Consider the following 18,648-nt stretch of genomic DNA (forward strand, 5'->3'; position numbering starts at 1 on the left):
ATATTTACAGAAATTATTAAATTATTCTAGTGACCAATAAATAGATAAATAAATGAACATTTTATTAAAACCACGCAAAACAAGTATAAAGAAAAAATACACAAAAGAGACAGCACAATTTAGGCGGTTTGTCTGATCGCTTTAACCAAATTTTATCAAATTAGTGTTCAATTTATCAACCATTTAATTTATAAACCTGTCTTCTTTGTAGATTTCTTTATTATATGAAAGCCTCAGAATATAATTATAGATTATTTGAACATTTCGATTTAGTTCAATTGAAACAACTTTACTACCTTTACCGGTACCGCACTATCGATCAAAAACGTCAACGTCACGGACGTCACCCCAAGAACTGTCAAAAATATTTAGAATCCTGCGGTGAACACTGAGAAGATTATTATCAGTAAAAACGAATAAATACTATTATTTACACTATTAAAATTCAGGATCAGCCAAGGCAAGTGATATTGACTATATCTACTATATACTTAAAGATTATTACTTGTTTGTGGTGCGTAGTAATACTGTTTTGTTTTAGTTCATTTTTTTTGTGTCATGTAACATTAATTTCAATAGAAATCCTTACTTTTATAGTATAGATGAATTTGTTTTGCATCTCGCACTCATGGTCCATAAACCAGCGCAAATGCTCCTGTTCTCCAATTTACGAAAACTGAACAAGTGATAATGAAACCATATACTTCATTATTTATCATCATTCTATCAAAATGCTTACAAAGATCATAACTTGGAAGTAAAACAATGTTCATTTAGTTGTGGTTATCCTTCAGACTTATGGAATAAAGAAAACTAATTTAAATAATAATCATCCAAAAGTGTATAATTGAGATCACTTTCTATAACAATTTATCAGAAACCTTGTGTTAAATGAACTGAAAGTAGCAAATAATGAGTAGTAAAACGATTTGTTTACTCGAAGTGTTTTGTTAGGCAATATTTTTTGTTATCAGCCATTCTGAGCCAGTAAACAACTTGAATGTCTCTTGATAGTGATCTGTGGACAATATTTAAATTCAACAAGAGGTTGATTTCAAATATGTATTGTTCACATTTACATAAAAAGTATAAAAGAACATGATCCTTATCTAAAAATTATTCAAAAAGTCATAACATATTATTATACAATCTTGATTTCTTTCCATGCTATAGTTATGATAATGCAAGGAAAAGCAAGCCAAACTAAAATACTTGGCTCATAATAAATTTTTCATTCTTTCAAGATGCTGGTGAGAAACCTATCCAGAACACTATGGAAAACACTTCGTGTGGAAAAACGCTGTTTTGCCTCTGAACCTGTGAAGCCACAACCTGAGGCAACTGACAATGTTGATCCTGTGCAGGTATTATACAAATAAGAAATGAGTATATTAAGATTTGTTTCCAAGAATGATCCTAAATATACAAATGAATGTAACTTGGTCTACCTAATATACTTGTATTTTTGCTAGGCTGAATACTTGGACAAGGATATCTGTCTCCTGGTGGATGATAAAGACAACTTTATCGGCACAGCTACAAAGAGGGAATGTCACAAAGTGGGCCCTGACGGCAATGTGCTGCTTCACAGAGCATTTAGCGTGTTTGTATTTAACAAAAGAGGAGACATGCTGTTGCAAAGAAGAGCAAGCCAAAAAGTAAGTTAATTTTTTTTATCTTCATCGTCTGCATTTGAAATTGTGCTTATGTTGGTGATTTGGAAAGTTGTCTGTAGGTACTTTGGTTATTTTCATCTGGCCATTTGCTAGACCTTTTTTTCATACTCTTCAAAAATGAAATATCTGGTGATGTTCAGTTGAAAACAGTGATATTAGATCCATATGTCCAATGTTGATGCATATTTGGTTATCAGGTAACATATCCAGACTACTACACAAACGCATGCTGCAGTCACCCGCTGTACATCGACGACAAGCCTGAGGAAGTGATCACAGCTGCAAGACGCCGACTCAACCACGAGCTGGGCATACCCCTAAATGACGTATGTTGATTAGTTATTGTTTTATGTGCTATGTATACAAATTATTTTAATGTAATTCAATTTATTAGAATCGTTCATAGTTTTTTATAGACACATGCACATACATTTTTGCCTGTTATTGCTCCAAATATGAAACAAACTCCAGTAAATCAAGAGCTTTAAGTTATTCTTAAAAGAGATTCTTAGGCTAAATTGCACCACCTATCTTTAACCATCACTATAACAATAAACGGTGTGTTTGTATAGACAGATTTTTGACCTTTGTTTAAGTTAAAGTAAGGTGGTGCAACCCAGCCTTATATTCTAAGGTCCTGAATGTCGTCTAACAACACGGATGTGATTGTCCCGCAGATAAATCGTTATTCTTCTCTCCACAGGACAGGCAATGCCTAGTGTGGAGGTCTGTCTTTTAATTATTGTATTGTTTGATTCTGGCAATAAATATTTTCATTTTCAGATGGACCCTGAACTGTTCACGTACATGACGCGCGTGCATTACCATGACCCCGGAGACGGCGTGTGGGGGGAGCACGAGATCGACCACGTGCTGTTCTTCCAGGCCGACGTCAAGGTCAAGCCCAACTCCGACGAGATATCAGAGTACTGCTTCGTGCCCAAGAACGAATTTAACGCGTGAGTGTTGTTTAAAGATTTTATTGTTGTGTTTACTGACACCTTATCACTTTTATGTCTTTACAAGGTTTTGGAGCACAAAAGTTGCAATAGCAATACGCATTTGCGCTAAAATTTTGTTTCAATAACACTCCTCTTGGTTTTTTCCTTCTAAACAAAGTATTAGCCAGAAATTACGGATGAGAAAAAGTTGAGATTACATTGTTATTTTGTTTACACACACGAGTATCTAACGAGTGTTGTAAATAATGGGCAGATAAAAACAAAAATTGGATTTAAATTAGTATAGACCTTTAATGACATTACAAGAAAAATAATAATTGACTGCTGATTAATACATACAGGATAGCATATTAAATAAATAGCCTGCGACAAATAAAATGAAATGACCACCACAAAAAATCATCATAAAAATCTATTCTTTCTTCATTGGTCCTTCGAGCCCGATAAATAATCTTAAGAATTAACTCATGACAGTTTTTATGGAGATACCTTGATACCTCGCGAGAGTCAATCACATTTATTCTTATTGATCCTTCAAGCCGGACAATTAAAATTTTTAAGAATTTACTTGTAGTTTTGAAAGCGTTTTTACCAATTGTATGCTTTCAGGTTTCTACCAACTCTCGAGGGCCCCATCACGCCGTGGTTCAACATGATCCGCCGGCACCGGCTCAAGCTGTGGTGGGACAACCTCCATCGCATCAAGGAGGTCACAGAAGCGGACAAAATACACAAGTTTACCACCTCCGATAAATAGTACCGGTACATTTATTTTTTCGTTTATTTATCTTTTTGTTTTGACTTTATTTACTGGTGGAAATTCTGTTGTTGGTAAGTAAAAAAGCAATATTTTTATGAACAGAAATGTAATGAGTAATTTTAACATTTGATTCATTTATAGGTCTAAGTTTAGCTCTGAAAATAGCACAACAGAATCTTCACCACTTTGTCAACTGTTTGTAGTCACTATCAAAGCGACAACAATGTTTAGGTAGCTATAATCATAATATTTAAACGATTATATTAATATTTTATGTTTCTTTATAGGTGGGTGCAAGGGACAGATTGGCAAATTCTTTAGATTATAATACTTGAACCAAATATTATTGCCTAGAAATGAAAACAAAACGTTAACTGGATTATGTTCTTAATTATTTTAATTAATTTCCAACCTGTCCATTATGTACACGATCTATAGTCTATTTAATTAGTCATGTAAATGAGTACTGATTTGCATTTCATAATCATATTTTATTAAAAATCTATTTAATTTATTCCAAATTAGTTTTTCTTAATAAGTTTGCATTTGCGTTGCAAATAGTAATTTACATTATTATTAAGTTATATCTTGTAGGATAGTTGCTATATTTACTGTATTACGGTAAAAATGGGTGCTTTGAAACATTTTCAATACAATATAAAGATTCTATTTAAACATTTGTTTTTCTTGTTCATAATTTAAGATCTAAGGTCATCTTTAGCCTTCGCTTCCTGTACAGACAGTAACTCTTTTTGTTTTGTTTGAGGGCATAGGTACACATTCGCGAAGTTAAAGTGCTGCCTTGAAATTTTTAGAACCTAGGTACTCAAAGTGTACGTCCCACGTTTATGAAACTTAAATACTAAAAGCTCAGGTTTATAAGCAACAGTTTATTAGTCGTACACATCATTGTTGTAACTCATACATAGCCAGGATCTGCAACTTACGAACAAACCGCCTTACGAACTTTTTGCGAATGGTCCCGAGGACGGCAACCCGCAACTAGGAAGGCACTTCTAAGGAGGAAGAGTCCCGAAGTCCCAGTGTAATATTGACTTCGACCATAAGTTTATTCGTATATGGGCTTCAATAGCTCGTCCGAACTGTTGGCATCGGAGGCGGATGACGTGGCGCGCCGCGGAGCCGGCCGGTATGGAGCCGTCACCCACTGCAGCGTCCGGACTTGCCGGGTTTTTCTTTTTCGGAAAACCTGAGAAAATGAAAGTATTATTCATAGACACTAGGGTTTTACCACAGAATAATAATAAGTACTACGTACAGAAGTTTTTCTTCGCGAAGGTATTCAAAAAAATGTATGCTCAATGTCATCAACAATATGGTGTAATTTAGCTTGTCTTATGAGTCGAGCACCGTTTTGTTGACATACGTCAGTGATCGGTACTGTCTTGATGCCATAGGGCTGACTGCTACAAGAAGCTACTGTGTCGCCATCTAGCGCACCACACTTGCATTCACTGCTCTTCGCGGCAACGCGCAGCTACATGCGGCCGCCAGTTATATAGTGTAAGAGCTAGCACCTAAATATTTTATAACACACATAACTGTGACAATTTATTTCACGTGGGCGAAGCCAAAAAGCTAGTAAGAAATAAAAATTCAATTCAGTAGGTATTTCAAACCAAATTTTATTACATAAACAAACATTATACTAATTTCATTATGGGCCCTTAGTATGTGAAAACTGCAATTGACGATATTTCGCACTGTTTTCAATATTATGTATTACAGAACGTATGTGTGATGGGATGATATTTTCGAAAACACGATTATAAAAAAAATTTCTCGAAAAAAAAACATTTACCTCTGGATTTTTTTATAAAAGTTTAATATGACCGTGTTTTACAATAAAATTCCTATAAAATCACAAAGGTATCATGTTTGTCTCTTTGATTTCCTGGCTGTTTTAGATTTCAAAAACCTAAATATATTAATTTATTAACTTTCTGATAAAAATGTGAATGGCTCTTACGATGTCCCCCCCTTAAATCAAAATGTCTTTATTTGGTCTATATGCCCATCATCACTACGTAATAATTATAAAAAAAAGTCGCTTTCCTGTCTGTCTGTCCCTATGTATGCTTAGATCTTTAAAACTATGCAACAGATTTTGATACGGTATTTAGGGTTCCGTAGCCAAATGGCAAAAACGGAACCCTTATAGATTCGTCATATAGTCTGTCTGAACATAGAACGTTTTTGTGCACTTTTTAAAATGAGTTAACCAAGTATATGGCTATTAGACTTGCACACGTCCGTCCGTTTTTTGTAGGATTAATATAATTAAGTAACATTTATTTTTTGCATTCGGCTCTTGGTCTAACCCAAACGAAACACGAACAACTAATGAACTAACAATGAACAAAGTTGATAAATTAGTAATATGTAAATAATGAATTTGTTTTACGAGCTGTCCCGGCGTACCCGCAAATTAATATAAAGTTGTTTAAGTGATTTATAAAATCGCAATATTAATTTTTGAAAGTAGGGTCATTGTGCTGGTTTTCTATCTAACTTCGGTTTTCGTCCATTTCACTGAGCTGCCATAAACACATGCGTAAAATTTGAATACAAAGTATTGTATTCACAGAAGGCAGTAGCCATCCCGCGCTAGTTTTGTTGCAATCTATAATGCCTAAGCAACAGTTCTACCTAAATGAAAATGTAATTTAAAAAGTAGTGAGTTCCAAAAAATTACGTAAATGCGCGGCCATACACCGGTCACCGGTACATTGCAGAAATCATCGCGCTAGAAAAAAAACGTGCTGACAGGAAAAGTTTTTGGCACATATGTCTAATTGATAGCATTATAAACACAATTTTAAGTGTTTACTAAACTTCTTCATACAAAATTAAATCTTAGATGACTAAGGGTCATTTTTTTAAAGCAAAGCTCAGGTCATATAGCAGGCAAATCAACTCGGGAAGGGATCAACAACGTATCGCCTTTTGTGACATGGAGGTAATAGTGGAGAGGAAATATAGATCTATACAAAAATTCGACAAATTAATGACAAACAGCTGTTTATCTCTTTCTAACTTACCCCTGGTGATGTATAAAAAAAAGAAATAGATAATGTTTGGTCAGTACTCATTCTGGCAACATTTTCATGTGACGTCACTAACTACCTGACTTGTGCCGAGTAGGTACCTACATACAAGATTTAAGAAAACAACATATTTATGGGCAATCAGCTGACAACTACACGCACACACACACACAAATACCTGTCAGCTGATTGCCTATATTGCGGCCATGTTGTTTTCTTAAATCGTGTATGTATTTATAATGCGTGTAAATGTGTGCGTAATGTACCGAGTACGTTTATTTTAAAGTTACGCCAAGTCCATGAGACATTGATATACGTCAGTATTTTGCGAGCTGTCATTGCCCTTCGCGCACTGTCATCGGCGAGGCAGGGCGTTTACGTTACGGTGCGTATTGTGTGTGCGTTGCAGTATGGACTTTAGTTGACTGCCTTTATGAGCACTCGAACGACATAAAATAATATGATACATTTATGTAAGGGTATTTTAAGATCACAAAGTTGGCAACTCCGATAGTTGGACGAAAACCAGCGCAAAGACCCTATCCTGTTTGACACCTATAATAATTGACAATAGCTGGCTCGGCGAACTTCGGCAAACTAATGTGTGACGTGAAGTGCCAAATCGCGGAAAATGTCGGAAGAAATACATGAATTTGCATGAATTATCATGAATAACAATAACCACTTATTTACCTCTCAGTGTCTTCAGGCAACTTAAAAAAAGTATATTGTGTGTTTTTATTATTATTTAGGCAGTTAAATACTGCACAGTATTTTTTACACAGTATTTTTTTATTTTTTTCTATAATACAAGAGTACGCGTGCGTGTGTCAATGCTCGCTCGTATCTCGTATGTGACGCCTTGTCGAATCGCCTCCTGTAGGTGGGCTATCGTGCGTGTTTTGTTTTCGATGTGAACTCGCGGAGATGAACAGGCCTGGTTTTACTAAAATGTATAGCAAACTATAAATCGTGCAACTTCATGTGTCAAAACAGTGTTTTAACATAGCGATAAATGCAGAAGCTCCGAAAAATCATGGCCCTTCAAAAAAATATAACGCGCTATATTTTGGCAACATTACGATCTTCTTCTTTTTGCTGAGTTTGTCTTGCTATTTCCATGTGATCAACGGGTGTTCCTTTTGTGAAATAATTTAAAAGCAACAAGCAATGAAAGTGACCTTTTTCTTCGCGGTACCCTTAGGTTGAGACTCCGTGTCCGTGAGGGAACGGAGAAGGTATGCTTTGCATAATATTGGGTTCCCAGCATGTAGCCCGTTCCTGTATGCCGTGTGTAGGTACCGAACTGCAATCACCTGCAGTATCTGTAATCAAGAAAGATTATAAGTGCCCTTTGGTCATGTGCCGTTTTTATTTCTATTGCAGCTAATAGCACAACCCAAAAAATCTAACCATAGCAATGATGATCAGCGACATCACAGCGTTAAATCTCCATGATACAGCCATCATTTCACTTATCAACTTTTCTTCACAACCATCTTTCCATATAGTGAGTTGTTTCTGTAACCATTACCCCAAGCACAATCATTATAATTTTGAGGAGGAGACATTATGGATATGTTACAAGACTATGGGGCTCTAACACTTACTGCGGGATTGTATTTGTAAATAGCGCCCATTTTAGTAACACCATGATGAATGCATGGCCATAGCGCGTCCAATGAACAACAACTGTATGGCACGTTGTCAGCGACAAACTTACGCCTGGCTCTGTCAAACGATAAGAGTATGTATCAGTAATAAGTACGCACACGTCAGGAATTTAAAAATTCAACCAGCCTACTAACAAACCCTTTGAATCAACGGATACCGCTGTTGTGTACCAAGGAATGTAGAACCACTCTTGGAAGTTGACGCGGCCGCAGCAGTGGAACCGAGTCTGCAGACGATCTATGGCGACCTTCGATGGCAGGTGACTGGAGTATCGTAGCATTGCTTTAGTGATACCGCCTTTAATTTTAGCTGCAAGTTTGAATTAACGGTTTTTTATGAAAGCTGTTACGGGTTTAAAACAGAATTTCCTACTTATTAATCGATTACTTACCTCTAATAATAGTAGATTGAAGCCCCGAATAAAACATAATTGCAAGAAAAATTATGATCATTACGATGAGGGACCAAATGTAATAATACAGCCCATTCGTCACATTGTATTCTCGCTTTGGTAAACCTGCCTTGAACAATTGATACAGGCCATACAGCTGAAAATTATTAAGTTTTAAAGATGTTCTGCATTCAGGAGAAGCTATGTAAACACTACAAATCGAACACAAGCGTATTGTACCGTGCCGTAGGTATTGTGATTAGAATCAAGAATTCAAATCTAGATTTTTATAAAATAAAGTGTAGGTCATGTTGTCTCGTTCTGTCGCAAAGATGTGTTTGATGAGAGTGAAAGAAAAAACGGATAATGGTAGCCGGAACTGCCCACTCTGCCCACTGTAGGTACTTGTACCTTACCTCAATAACTACCGCAATAACAGAACCTGTAGCGATTATAACTGGTATTGCGTTACCGTCTGGCCAGCACACAAGATCTAATAGTGTTCCTTCTTCACTTCTTATACCTTCAGAAGTATTGACTAGCCAAATGAGATAAAATATTACCACCGGCATGCATGCCATTAGAAGCATTCTTATATTATTGAATGATGCCCAAGTTAAATATAAAGCCATTTTGGCTCAGTCAGCAGCACAATACATCTGTGTGGAAAATTATGTTGGTTAAAATCTAAAAAACGTTGAAGAGCGGATTAATTGCGCTGTATTTTGAAACTATTGTTGACAGAATGATAGAGTTCCGGGTTCCGGCAAATACATATTTGACGACAAAACTACAAACACGTTGATTGTATAATTATTAATTCCTTGATTCTATTCTATTCTATTCTGTAACATAAATTAAAAAAAGTAACTGTCAACGTCAAAATGACATTGTCTATTGTCAGTGTCAATCACAGATTAGAGAGTATGTCTAAAGGTGTCAATCTTTAGACATACTCTCTAATCTGTGGTGTCAATTTAAAAATGCTGATGGTGGAGTGGTGGATTTCGACTCGGAAACAAACAATTTTTTTACTTGCTATTTATAAGTGCTAGAAAGTTTTTTGTAGGTCGAGAACAAACAAATACTAAGATTTGTATTTCACGATTTATAAATGAATGCATATAAAGGTGGTGGCAAATTACTATGAATGAACAAACTTCCAAAAAATTATGGGTGATAAAATTTTGCCTGAAAATCATCTATCCAAAGTTCAACTACCAAACGTTCCTAGTCTTCCTTGCAATAAAGCATAGAATTAACTATAATAAGAAGATTCGACAGAAAGATATGAATGGATATGCTGTCAATACAATTTCAACAAATGCTCTCAGATTTCTAATTCAGGATTATTTGGATGATAACCTACCAGTTCTCTTGCACAAATGCTATGTCATTTCAAGGGAAGAATTTATACAACTAAGTAGTGAAAATTTATTCTATATAGACAATGGAGTCCTTTGGCTTGCAATAAAGTTAACCCCAGAAAGTAAGAAGAAATATGGAGGAAAAAATAATAAATCAGACAGTTTATTCAAACACAACCTTAACTTCATGACCTCAGAAATCCACAAAAAACTATGGAGTGACAAATCATGCGACAGACTGGACAACATTAAAATAGTGCCTGTGGTAGGGTCAAAACTTGTGGGTGATACTGTTGCCTTTACCACAGAAAATGAACAGTACAGTCTATTATCTTCGTTTGGATTGAAGAACTACAGTGATATAAAAGTGTCATTCCACCCAGTGCCATCTTTGGAATGTGCACCAAAAATTGCAGCTACAGCTGAAGTAAGCCTTGTGGTTAATGATTATGATTTATCTAATGATTTTATCAAAGAAGTTTTAAGCAATTACTTTGAGATACCAAAGCTAGTGAGTCTGAATGATGTGTTCAGTATAGATCTCACACCAAATAACACAACAAAGTATCACTATAAATATTTGGATTTAGTTGAAAATACATGTAAACTGTATTTCAAATGCAAAAAGCTGGATAGTGCAAATGCAGCAGAAGAGGAGAAAAAGGATAGTTTAAAAGTGGCAGACAATGTTATCAAGCCATATTTCATTGTGAAAGGAGTGACCCAGCTAAGCTTAGGAGAGAATGTGCACACACTGAAGCCTAAAGATGAGTTCTTTAAACTCACTGAACCAGCTCTACTAAGTATGTGTCCTTCTGGCTTGAAGGAAAAGTTTAAGCAAATTCAAGAAACTATTGCACCATTCCTAACTGGAGAGCTGAGTAAGTAACAAAAGAAAGTAGTAAATTTTTGATTGAAGTAATACATACTTTAAACTGAGAATAAGTAATATTAATTACTACAAGTCATATTATTTTGGTTTCAGATGACTTATCTTCATCCATGACAAGCCCCATTATTCCAATGCTACTTCTGACAGGATCAATGGGATCTGGGAGGCATTTACTGGTGAAAATTCTAGCCAAATACAATGGTAAGAACAATTTTTAAATAAGCTACACAAGTTTTTTATCAATATTCTGTGATGATGAACATGACTATTTTGTAATTAGGGGACCTACACAAAACTTTACTCTCTCTTAATAACATTTATTTACTTTTTTGTAGGAATGAACTGTATGCCGGTTGACTGCAACTCTCTACAAAGCTCTACTGCAAAGCAGACTGAAAGCAAAATCAATGCAACAATCCAAAAAGCCAAAACTTCAGCTCCTGTGATAGTGTTATTAGACAACTTTGAGGTAAGCTTGTGACCATTTACTCAATCTATATTATGTTCTACTAAATCATACAACATCAATAAACATTTTTCTCCTAGGTATTTGCAGTGGATCCTGAGAACAATGAAGACTGCAGAGTGATGGAATACTTCATCAACATAATAAATGAGCTGTACCAGAACTACTCTAAACACCCAATCATATTTATTGCAGTCACTGAGAGGGTGGAATTGAAACCAAATATTCAAAGATTGTTCCTAGAAAAATTCCATATTCCTAGATTAAACCCACAGCAGAGGGCAGAAGTTCTGCAATGGTTTACATCTGTGATGCAACTTAATATTAATGGTGAAAAACCCAAGAAATGTCGGGATTCTTTTGATATTGATGATGGGTTATCTCTGAGTGCAAATGCTAAAGAAGTTATACAAAGGGTGGCAGCAAAAACAGAAACTTTTCAATATGGTGATTTGGACACTTTAGTTCATTTTGCATTGAGAGAGTCCTACTTGAAACAACAGAATGCTTATGTGACCATTAGACCTAATCCGGATTTGCGACTGTTACAAGAAGAGGACTTTAATTCAGCTTTAGGTAATCATATAAAAATTGAATAGAAATCATTATATAGAACTAGGTGGACCGACGATCTGGTGAAGGTCGCGGGAGGTGCCTGGATGCGAGCAGCGCAGGACCAGTCTGTGGAAATCCTTGGGGGACGCCTTTGTCCAGCAGTGAACTTCTTTCGTCTGAAACGAACAAAACTGTAATATAGAACAATAATACTGTTTTTATGTTTTTGCAGAATCAATCAGGAGCTTGCAAAGTCACCATTTGGATGCTCCTAAAATACCAAAAGTCTACTGGGAAGATATTGGAGGCTTGGAAAAATTAAAGAAAGAACTTTTAAAGACAATAGAATTCCCAATAAAATACCCTCACCTATTTAAAAACTCTAGTCTCAAAAGATCAGGTATAAACTGTTTAATATATGACTAAATCAAGATTTTACAGTTTTAAGAACTTAATCCTAACAATATTCATTTATCTTTTCAGGAATTCTATTGTACGGTCCACCAGGCTGTGGAAAAACTTTAGTAGCAAAAGCAGTCAGTACAGAACTTAATGTCAGTTTTCTAAGTGTAAAAGGTCCAGAATTGCTGAACATGTACATTGGACAATCTGAGGAGAATGTTAGAAAAGGTTTGTCATACATTTCCTTTTCCAATTTCACTTCACTTTGCTACTTAAAAAGTGGCTATTCACGCGGAACGGTGTCTTCGAGACGTGTGTCGTACCGAGTTCCGATGTCGTGTCGGGAACTTCTATGATGCTCGTACAGTTAGCGTCAAATAGTTCGATACACCCAAAGTGGCCAAAAAGTTGACAACACAACTTATTCCAATAGTAACAATGACGTATTGCGAACTTTTTGGCTACTTTCACGAACTATTTGACGCTGACTGTACCCTCGATAAATTGCCGCGTCGTAGCATGACATCCGTATCTTGTTTACGTGTAAGATCCTTAACTATTTGAATGAATGTTCCAGTGTTCGAGTCAGCCCGCGCGTCGTCTCCGTGCATAGTGTTCTTGGACGAGCTGGATGCCCTGGCGCCGCGCCGTGGAGCCGCGGGAGACTCCGGTGGCGCCAGCGATCGCGTCGTCAGCCAGCTGCTGGCTGAACTGGACGGGGTCGCCAGCGAGGACGGTAATTAACATTTTATAAAGTCCGGTCGCCGAGCACACTCAACGGGCGGCCGAAGTGAGTGTGCGAGCGCGATAGCAATATAATTACCCGCGATAAGGATGGGTAGCTTGAGGTCATTGTACGAAATTCTATCTGCTCGGTGACTGGAGATTGATACAGTGCGATGCAAACTTTATGGCGGCTCGCAACATCACACGAATCGCTGCGCAGTACACAATATTTTATTAGGTATCGGCGAGGCGAAGAAACCTTTACGCACCTGCACTCGCAACTAATGCCTGAGCCGCATCGGACTGTACTACATGGACGTACTGAGGAGGTGCATGGGAGGGCTATACCGGCCCCCCTGGAAAAAATGCGCTCCTATACATATAACCTTATTTCGTTCTTGAATGTCTCGTGGCCTCATTTCGATATTCCAACCATTTATAAATAATATTTATTTTGTCTTACAGATGCAGATACATCAAGCTTTGTATTCATAATGGGAGCTACAAATCGGCCGGACTTACTAGAGCAGTCGCTCCTCCGACCAGGACGCCTGGACAAACTCATCTACGTCGGACCATACAACGGCCTCTATGAGAAGACGTGCGTCTTGAAAGCGCTGTGTCGAAAGTAAGGCTCATTATTTCCATTGACCATAAATTATTTTGCTTATAGTCCTATAGTCCACAACAATAGGGTCAGTCAATTTCGTAAAAGCAATCCCATCAAAAACATTCTGTAAAAAAACTAGCCAAGTCTCGATGGAGCTGCTTGTTTATCTCTAAAAAGTAATGAAATCTTGACAAAGTCGTGCCAAGTCTATGGTTCTTTACTGCGATTTCTTTATTATTATAGTTAATGTTGTGTGACTTGGCCGTTGAAGGGTACAAAACCAGGTGCTCCATGACCCCATTGCACCAATCTGTTGCCAGAACCGCTACCCATTGACGATGGAAAATTGCCACTTGGAATTGATTTAATAACCAGTGAATTGTAGGCTTAATAAAGCTGCGTATTTCAATTATACTTATGCATGATTATTGATTATCTTAATAAAGATTGTTCAACGGCCAAGTCACACAACATTAACTATAATAATAAAGAAATCGCAGTAAAGAACCATAGACTTGGCACGACTTTGTCAAGATTTCATTACTTTTTAGAGATAAACAAGCAGCTCCATCGAGACTTGGCTAGTTTTTTTACAGAATGTTTTTGATGGGATTTCACTTCTTTTTGTAGAATGTGGCATAATTATTTAACGTCGTCGTCCTTTAATATTATTATTATCAGCATTTTTTTACGATATTAAACACCTTTAAAATGGACAACGAAACATAATTGTTGTATAATAACTTAACCTTAGCGAACCTCACGATATAATAAACGAAATCAATCAACCAAATTCAAATTACACAACATTCAATCAACCAAATTAGTCCAGTCAATGAATGCTTTAACGACGGTGTAGAGAGAAATCCCTGGAACACAATTTCTGACCTCGGGACTTTATTTAGACTAGTTAGGAGGTGAACATAGTAAAAGTCCCCGCCCTTAGCCCTTGAGCCGGCGGGGAGAGGGGGGTTTAAAGGTACCACTTTTCGGTTTTTCGCTTAATCCTCGGAAACTATGCGTCCTAGTGACATAGCTACTATGAACCAAAACAAGCTTATTCAATTTGCTACAGGTGAGATAGTCAAGTTTTTTTATATCTTGTATAGTTTTCGCGGCATCTGCTCTAGAAGGTCTGTAATATTGGAAATTTTATTTTTGTCTTACATGTTTCCATCAGGAGAAAATCGACTAAATCAACTTTGAGCTAATATTCTAGACATGCGGGAGCATGTTAAGCCTAGTTCCAGGGAGGGGACTGCACCGTGTGTATATTTAGACGAACCAATTGGAGCCACTTTTGACTCCTCATCACTCAAAAAGTACTGTGCATTAACACTTCAAATTTGGCTCATGTGTTAAGACTTGCAAGATAAACATCAGCTTCAAATTTCATAAATATACCTCAAACGGTTCTTTAGGTATTGAGTAGTCATGTCACTAGGACGCATAGTTTCCGAGGATTAAGCGAAAAACCGAAAAGTGGCACCTTTAAACTCCCCTCTCCCCGCCGGCTCAAGGGCTAAGGGCGGGGACTTTTGCTATGTTCACCTCCTAACTAGTCTAAATAAAGTCCCGAAGTCAAAAATTGTGTTCCACGGATTTCCATCTATAATGCTTTATTGACTGGACTAAATTCAAATTACACAACATTCAATCAACTTACTTAATCGACGGGGGGGTCTAGAGAGGAAAAAAAATCTGGACACCGCGGTGCAGAAAATCGACGCTCAAAGTGCTAGCGCCATCTAGCGGTGAGCGGTACAGGCGAACACCACGGTGCCGGTGTGGCGCTAGTAGTATTGATTATGAATGTGGTGTTACTCCAGATCTTCGATTTTCCTAGTTTTTATAGTTTTCCCTTTATGTGGCCATTAAACCCTAACTCTGTACCAAATTTCAGCTCTCTGAGTTTATGGGAAGTACTAGTTCTATTTTGATGATCATCAGTGAGTGAGTGAGTGTCATAAATGCGAAACTTTGCTTTCGCTTAACTTCGGAACTAAATGACCTACAGACTTGAAATTTTGGATTTTAAGTATGTGATTATAGCTTACTAGATGACGAAAATTTCTGCGTTCTGGTCTTATCCAGAGGTTCTCAAATAGGGGCCTGAAAATGCGGCGAAATGGTTCCAGTAAAGGATGGTACGGCAGTGTTTGCTTCGCGCTCGACTTGGCGGGGGCACTGCCGTGCCCCCAGATATTATAAAAATCAAATCAATCAATGAGAGATTAAACTGTCTCCACATCCTTAAAACATTACTTAACGTTTAAGTTTCATATTCAGTCAAAGTCCACTTTTGTGGCAGCCTGTAATTAAGATAGCACCTAGTCCTAACACAAAATTATATATGTAAACCCCTTTGCTTGAATTTGTTTCTGTCTTGTTGGTTGTCCTAATTAAATAAATTAATAAACAGCAATCTATGTAGATAAATAGACAGTTCGGTAACAATGTTTTCCGCCTTTATTTGTTTAAATTTTTTGTCAAAAAAATTGCCAGTTCCTATTAGCACAGACTATACATACCTACATTGACTTCTGACGATTATTTATTACTGCTTCTCTACATTCCAGCCACAAACTCCGACCCGAGGTGAAACTAGAGGACGTATCGGCGGCGCTACCAGAGCGCTGCACGGGAGCCGACCTACTGTCCGTGGTGTCCACCGCACGCTCGGCCGCCGTGAGAGCCGTGGTCGAGAAATTGCACAAAGGTACGGTGTTATTACACAGTAACTATAACAGAGCTACTATATCATCACACTGACTACAAAGTAATCTGTAACCGGAGCATGAAATAATTTCGTTTCGTTAATCGTTTCTTTTGTATGAAAACAAAACAGCGGCGCTACCGTTGTTAAAGTAATGAAGAGTTCGTGCTCAAGGTACAGTTGTAGTTGTGTACCGTGTAGGTTTCACATACAACATACATAAGTCACAAAATACTAACAGACGACAAAAAAATGCATCATGCATCCCCATTTCATTTAAAAAGACTAAAAATTGAACATTTGTTTCAGGTTTAGTAAAAGAGAGTGAGCTAAGTCCTGACTCGGTGATACTTGGGGTGTCGGAGTTGTGGCAAGGCGTTGAATCATTCCGGCCCTCGGTGACGGACGAAGAACTGGCGTATTACGAATCGCTGCAGTCACAAATGTAGTGCTATTACTATGTTATTGTTAAACACATGTTATAAAAATTTATATGAAATAGTATTTATTTTATTCAAATAAAATAAATAAATATCCTTGGACATTTTACACTACGCTAATTCGCTTCTTTATTTATCCTATTTATATCTATAGAACTTCATTTTCTAAATATCGAACTTTTGGTGTAATAAAAGAAAGTGCCAAAAAAATCAATGACGACGGATCCTAGCCACCACCAGCTACTCACCAGGTGCATGCTAAACTGCTAAATTAACCCTACGTTATTCAAATAACGTTAATTATTTTTAATAACGTTACTGCATTACATTGAATGTTCAAATACAGTCTATGGCACCGTTTCCGGTAGACGTTCGAAATCGCTTAAAAACAATTAAACATTGTCTGTCACTTTCATGGTTTGTTTAATGAATTTCAGATTATAAAATGAGTTGGCCACCCAAACTTATTTAATAAACAACAAATTGCATCTGAAAATTAGTTAGGGAGATTAATTTGCATTTTTTTGTTTTATATTATGATTATTATACAAAATTCCACACTATTAAGAGTTAGTATTTGAACGTTTCTACCTGTCAAAAAGCAACCAGAGACAACGACAAGCCATCCGTCATTTCGCTTGTCTAGTCTCTTTCCGGTTTCAACATGGTGAGTAGCATGTGTCGAAGTCGAGAAATTCGTAAAAAATAGTGTTTCGCGTTATATATTACATAAATTTAGTGCATTTTAAAGTTATAACCAAGTAAAATTACATATTTAAAATGATATCTTACGCTAGCACCAAATTAGCATGTGTTTCCACTAGTTTACCTCGTGGTTGTGCCGACGTTCAAGAATATTTTTGTGATTTTAGCCGCCCAAAAAGGACACAAAGGCTTCGGCCAAGCAGCCACAGAAGACCCAGAAGAAGAAGGAAGGATCCGGTGGTGGCAAAGCCAAGAAGAAGGTAAATAATTTGACATGTCTAAAAAGAGGTTATGTGAGTGTTGTCAGCTTGGTAGTTACTCCCTAAAGTTTAGTGGAAATGAACCTAATTTCTTTGTTCAGTCTACTGGAAACTATTTCAGTAATCGAAAGTGCTACTAGGCAGCTTAATTGCCCCAATTATTTACTTTGATCATAACACTCAATTACTCAAATAATTATAAACAATGCCATGTGATTAAAACTTCCTATCTTGAATACTATGAGAGTAAAATCTGATATATTGAGGCTGATGGCATATATTTCTATCAGATCAACTTTCCATTTATGTTTTTCAATAGTAACTAATGTGTTGTGGTTGTGTTCAATTGCAGAAGTGGTCCAAAGGAAAAGTCCGTGACAAGTTAAACAACCAGGTGTTGTTTGACAAACCAACATACGAGAAGCTGTACAAAGAAGTGCCCCAGTACAAGCTGATCACCCCCGCAGTGGTCTCTGAAAGGCTAAAGGTCCGAGGATCACTGGCGAGGCGAGCCCTCATCGAACTTAGGGAAAAGGGTATGTAAATAATCACCATTAAAATACTTTATTTATCAGATTTTTACCTCACTTCAGTGCATAGCCTCATCTTTATCATCATCATTTCTCATCAAGAGCTTCCTCGTTGTGGATAAAAAAAAACCTTTGTCCTGAATATTACTGCTATACCTTATTATTTTATCTTTTCTCTTTCTTGTGATGATCTCTTTTACTGGATGAACACTGACAGTTACAAACTGATATATTGAGTCTGATGTCTTTGTTAACTAATAACATTATCTCAATAGTGATAGAAAAAGTGCTATAACAAAGCCGTTTTTGTTTCCAGGGCTCATCAAGCAGGTAGTCCAACACCACGGACAGGTGATCTACACGCGAGCCACCAAGGGCGATGACCCTGTCGCGTAAGGTTATGGATAAGTCTAAAAAATAAAAGAAAATCCAAATTCTGTGGTTTCAT

The 18,648-nt window shown here is 36.9% G+C and overlaps 4 protein-coding genes across 5 annotated transcripts; 3 read left to right on the forward strand and 1 right to left on the reverse strand.

Annotated features, from left to right (window-relative positions):
- The first annotated feature begins 367 nt into the window (after nt 1-367).
- On the forward strand, nt 368-3,776 carry LOC135080554 (isopentenyl-diphosphate Delta-isomerase 1). 2 transcript variants are annotated; one of them, XM_063975208.1, is made up of 7 exons: nt 368-460; nt 1,245-1,364; nt 1,473-1,658; nt 1,874-2,002; nt 2,460-2,635; nt 3,248-3,400; nt 3,686-3,776. In XM_063975208.1, the coding sequence occupies exons 2-6, from the start codon at nt 1,245-1,247 to the stop codon at nt 3,393-3,395; spliced, it is 759 nt and encodes a 252-aa protein (XP_063831278.1). In that variant the 5' UTR covers nt 368-460; the 3' UTR covers nt 3,396-3,400; nt 3,686-3,776. The 2 variants fall into 2 exon arrangements, with proteins under 2 accessions (XP_063831278.1, XP_063831275.1); XM_063975205.1 differs by lacking the exon at nt 3,686-3,776 and having other exon boundaries at nt 3,248-3,489.
- Nucleotides 3,777-7,620: 3,844 nt separating this feature from the next.
- Nucleotides 7,621-9,240, reverse strand: LOC135080863 (photoreceptor outer segment membrane glycoprotein 2-like). Its single transcript, XM_063975592.1, has 6 exons — nt 8,948-9,240; nt 8,532-8,688; nt 8,275-8,449; nt 8,077-8,197; nt 7,880-7,987; nt 7,621-7,791 (listed from the first exon to the last, which is right to left on the reverse strand). Exons 1-6 carry the CDS (start codon nt 9,161-9,163, stop codon nt 7,621-7,623), a joined length of 948 nt encoding a protein of 315 aa, XP_063831662.1. The 5' UTR covers nt 9,164-9,240.
- A 255-nt stretch (nt 9,241-9,495) lies between these two features.
- On the forward strand, nt 9,496-16,787 carry LOC135080555 (peroxisomal ATPase PEX6). Its single transcript, XM_063975209.1, has 10 exons — nt 9,496-10,779; nt 10,884-10,991; nt 11,126-11,259; nt 11,337-11,832; nt 12,044-12,211; nt 12,295-12,441; nt 12,791-12,949; nt 13,405-13,567; nt 16,129-16,268; nt 16,575-16,787. The coding sequence occupies exons 1-10, from the start codon at nt 9,678-9,680 to the stop codon at nt 16,712-16,714; spliced, it is 2,757 nt and encodes a 918-aa protein (XP_063831279.1). The 5' UTR covers nt 9,496-9,677; the 3' UTR covers nt 16,715-16,787.
- A 492-nt stretch (nt 16,788-17,279) lies between these two features.
- On the forward strand, nt 17,280-18,634 carry LOC135080556 (small ribosomal subunit protein eS25). The gene is made up of 4 exons (XM_063975210.1): nt 17,280-17,372; nt 17,578-17,670; nt 18,023-18,206; nt 18,517-18,634. Exons 1-4 carry the CDS (start codon nt 17,370-17,372, stop codon nt 18,594-18,596), a joined length of 360 nt encoding a protein of 119 aa, XP_063831280.1. The 5' UTR covers nt 17,280-17,369; the 3' UTR covers nt 18,597-18,634.
- Nucleotides 18,635-18,648: the final 14 nt, after the last annotated feature.

The sequence above is a fragment of the Ostrinia nubilalis genome, chromosome 18, assembly GCF_963855985.1.
Source record: "Ostrinia nubilalis chromosome 18, ilOstNubi1.1, whole genome shotgun sequence".
Lineage (NCBI taxonomy): Eukaryota > Metazoa > Arthropoda > Insecta > Lepidoptera > Crambidae > Ostrinia > Ostrinia nubilalis.

Coding starts and splice junctions, on each gene's coding strand:
- LOC135080863 (XM_063975592.1), bottom strand. CDS start 9,163: ATGGCTTTATATTTAACTTGGGCATCATTCAATAATATAAGAATGCTT. Junction 8,689..8,947: donor TTATTGCGGTAGTTATTGAG/GTAAGGTACAAG, acceptor AATAATTTTCAG/CTGTATGGCCTGTATCAATT. Junction 7,988..8,076: donor TTTACAAATACAATCCCGCA/GTAAGTGTTAGA, acceptor TAATGGTTACAG/AAACAACTCACTATATGGAA.
- LOC135080554 (XM_063975208.1), top strand. CDS start 1,245: ATGCTGGTGAGAAACCTATCCAGAACACTATGGAAAACACTTCGTGTG. Junction 1,365..1,472: donor ACAATGTTGATCCTGTGCAG/GTATTATACAAA, acceptor TATTTTTGCTAG/GCTGAATACTTGGACAAGGA. Junction 1,659..1,873: donor AAAGAAGAGCAAGCCAAAAA/GTAAGTTAATTT, acceptor TTTGGTTATCAG/GTAACATATCCAGACTACTA.
- LOC135080555 (XM_063975209.1), top strand. CDS start 9,678: ATGAATGAACAAACTTCCAAAAAATTATGGGTGATAAAATTTTGCCTG. Junction 12,442..12,790: donor TGAGGAGAATGTTAGAAAAG/GTTTGTCATACA, acceptor TGAATGTTCCAG/TGTTCGAGTCAGCCCGCGCG. Junction 13,568..16,128: donor TTGAAAGCGCTGTGTCGAAA/GTAAGGCTCATT, acceptor TCTACATTCCAG/CCACAAACTCCGACCCGAGG.
- LOC135080556 (XM_063975210.1), top strand. Junction 17,671..18,022: donor GTGGCAAAGCCAAGAAGAAG/GTAAATAATTTG, acceptor GTTCAATTGCAG/AAGTGGTCCAAAGGAAAAGT. Junction 18,207..18,516: donor CATCGAACTTAGGGAAAAGG/GTATGTAAATAA, acceptor TTTTGTTTCCAG/GGCTCATCAAGCAGGTAGTC.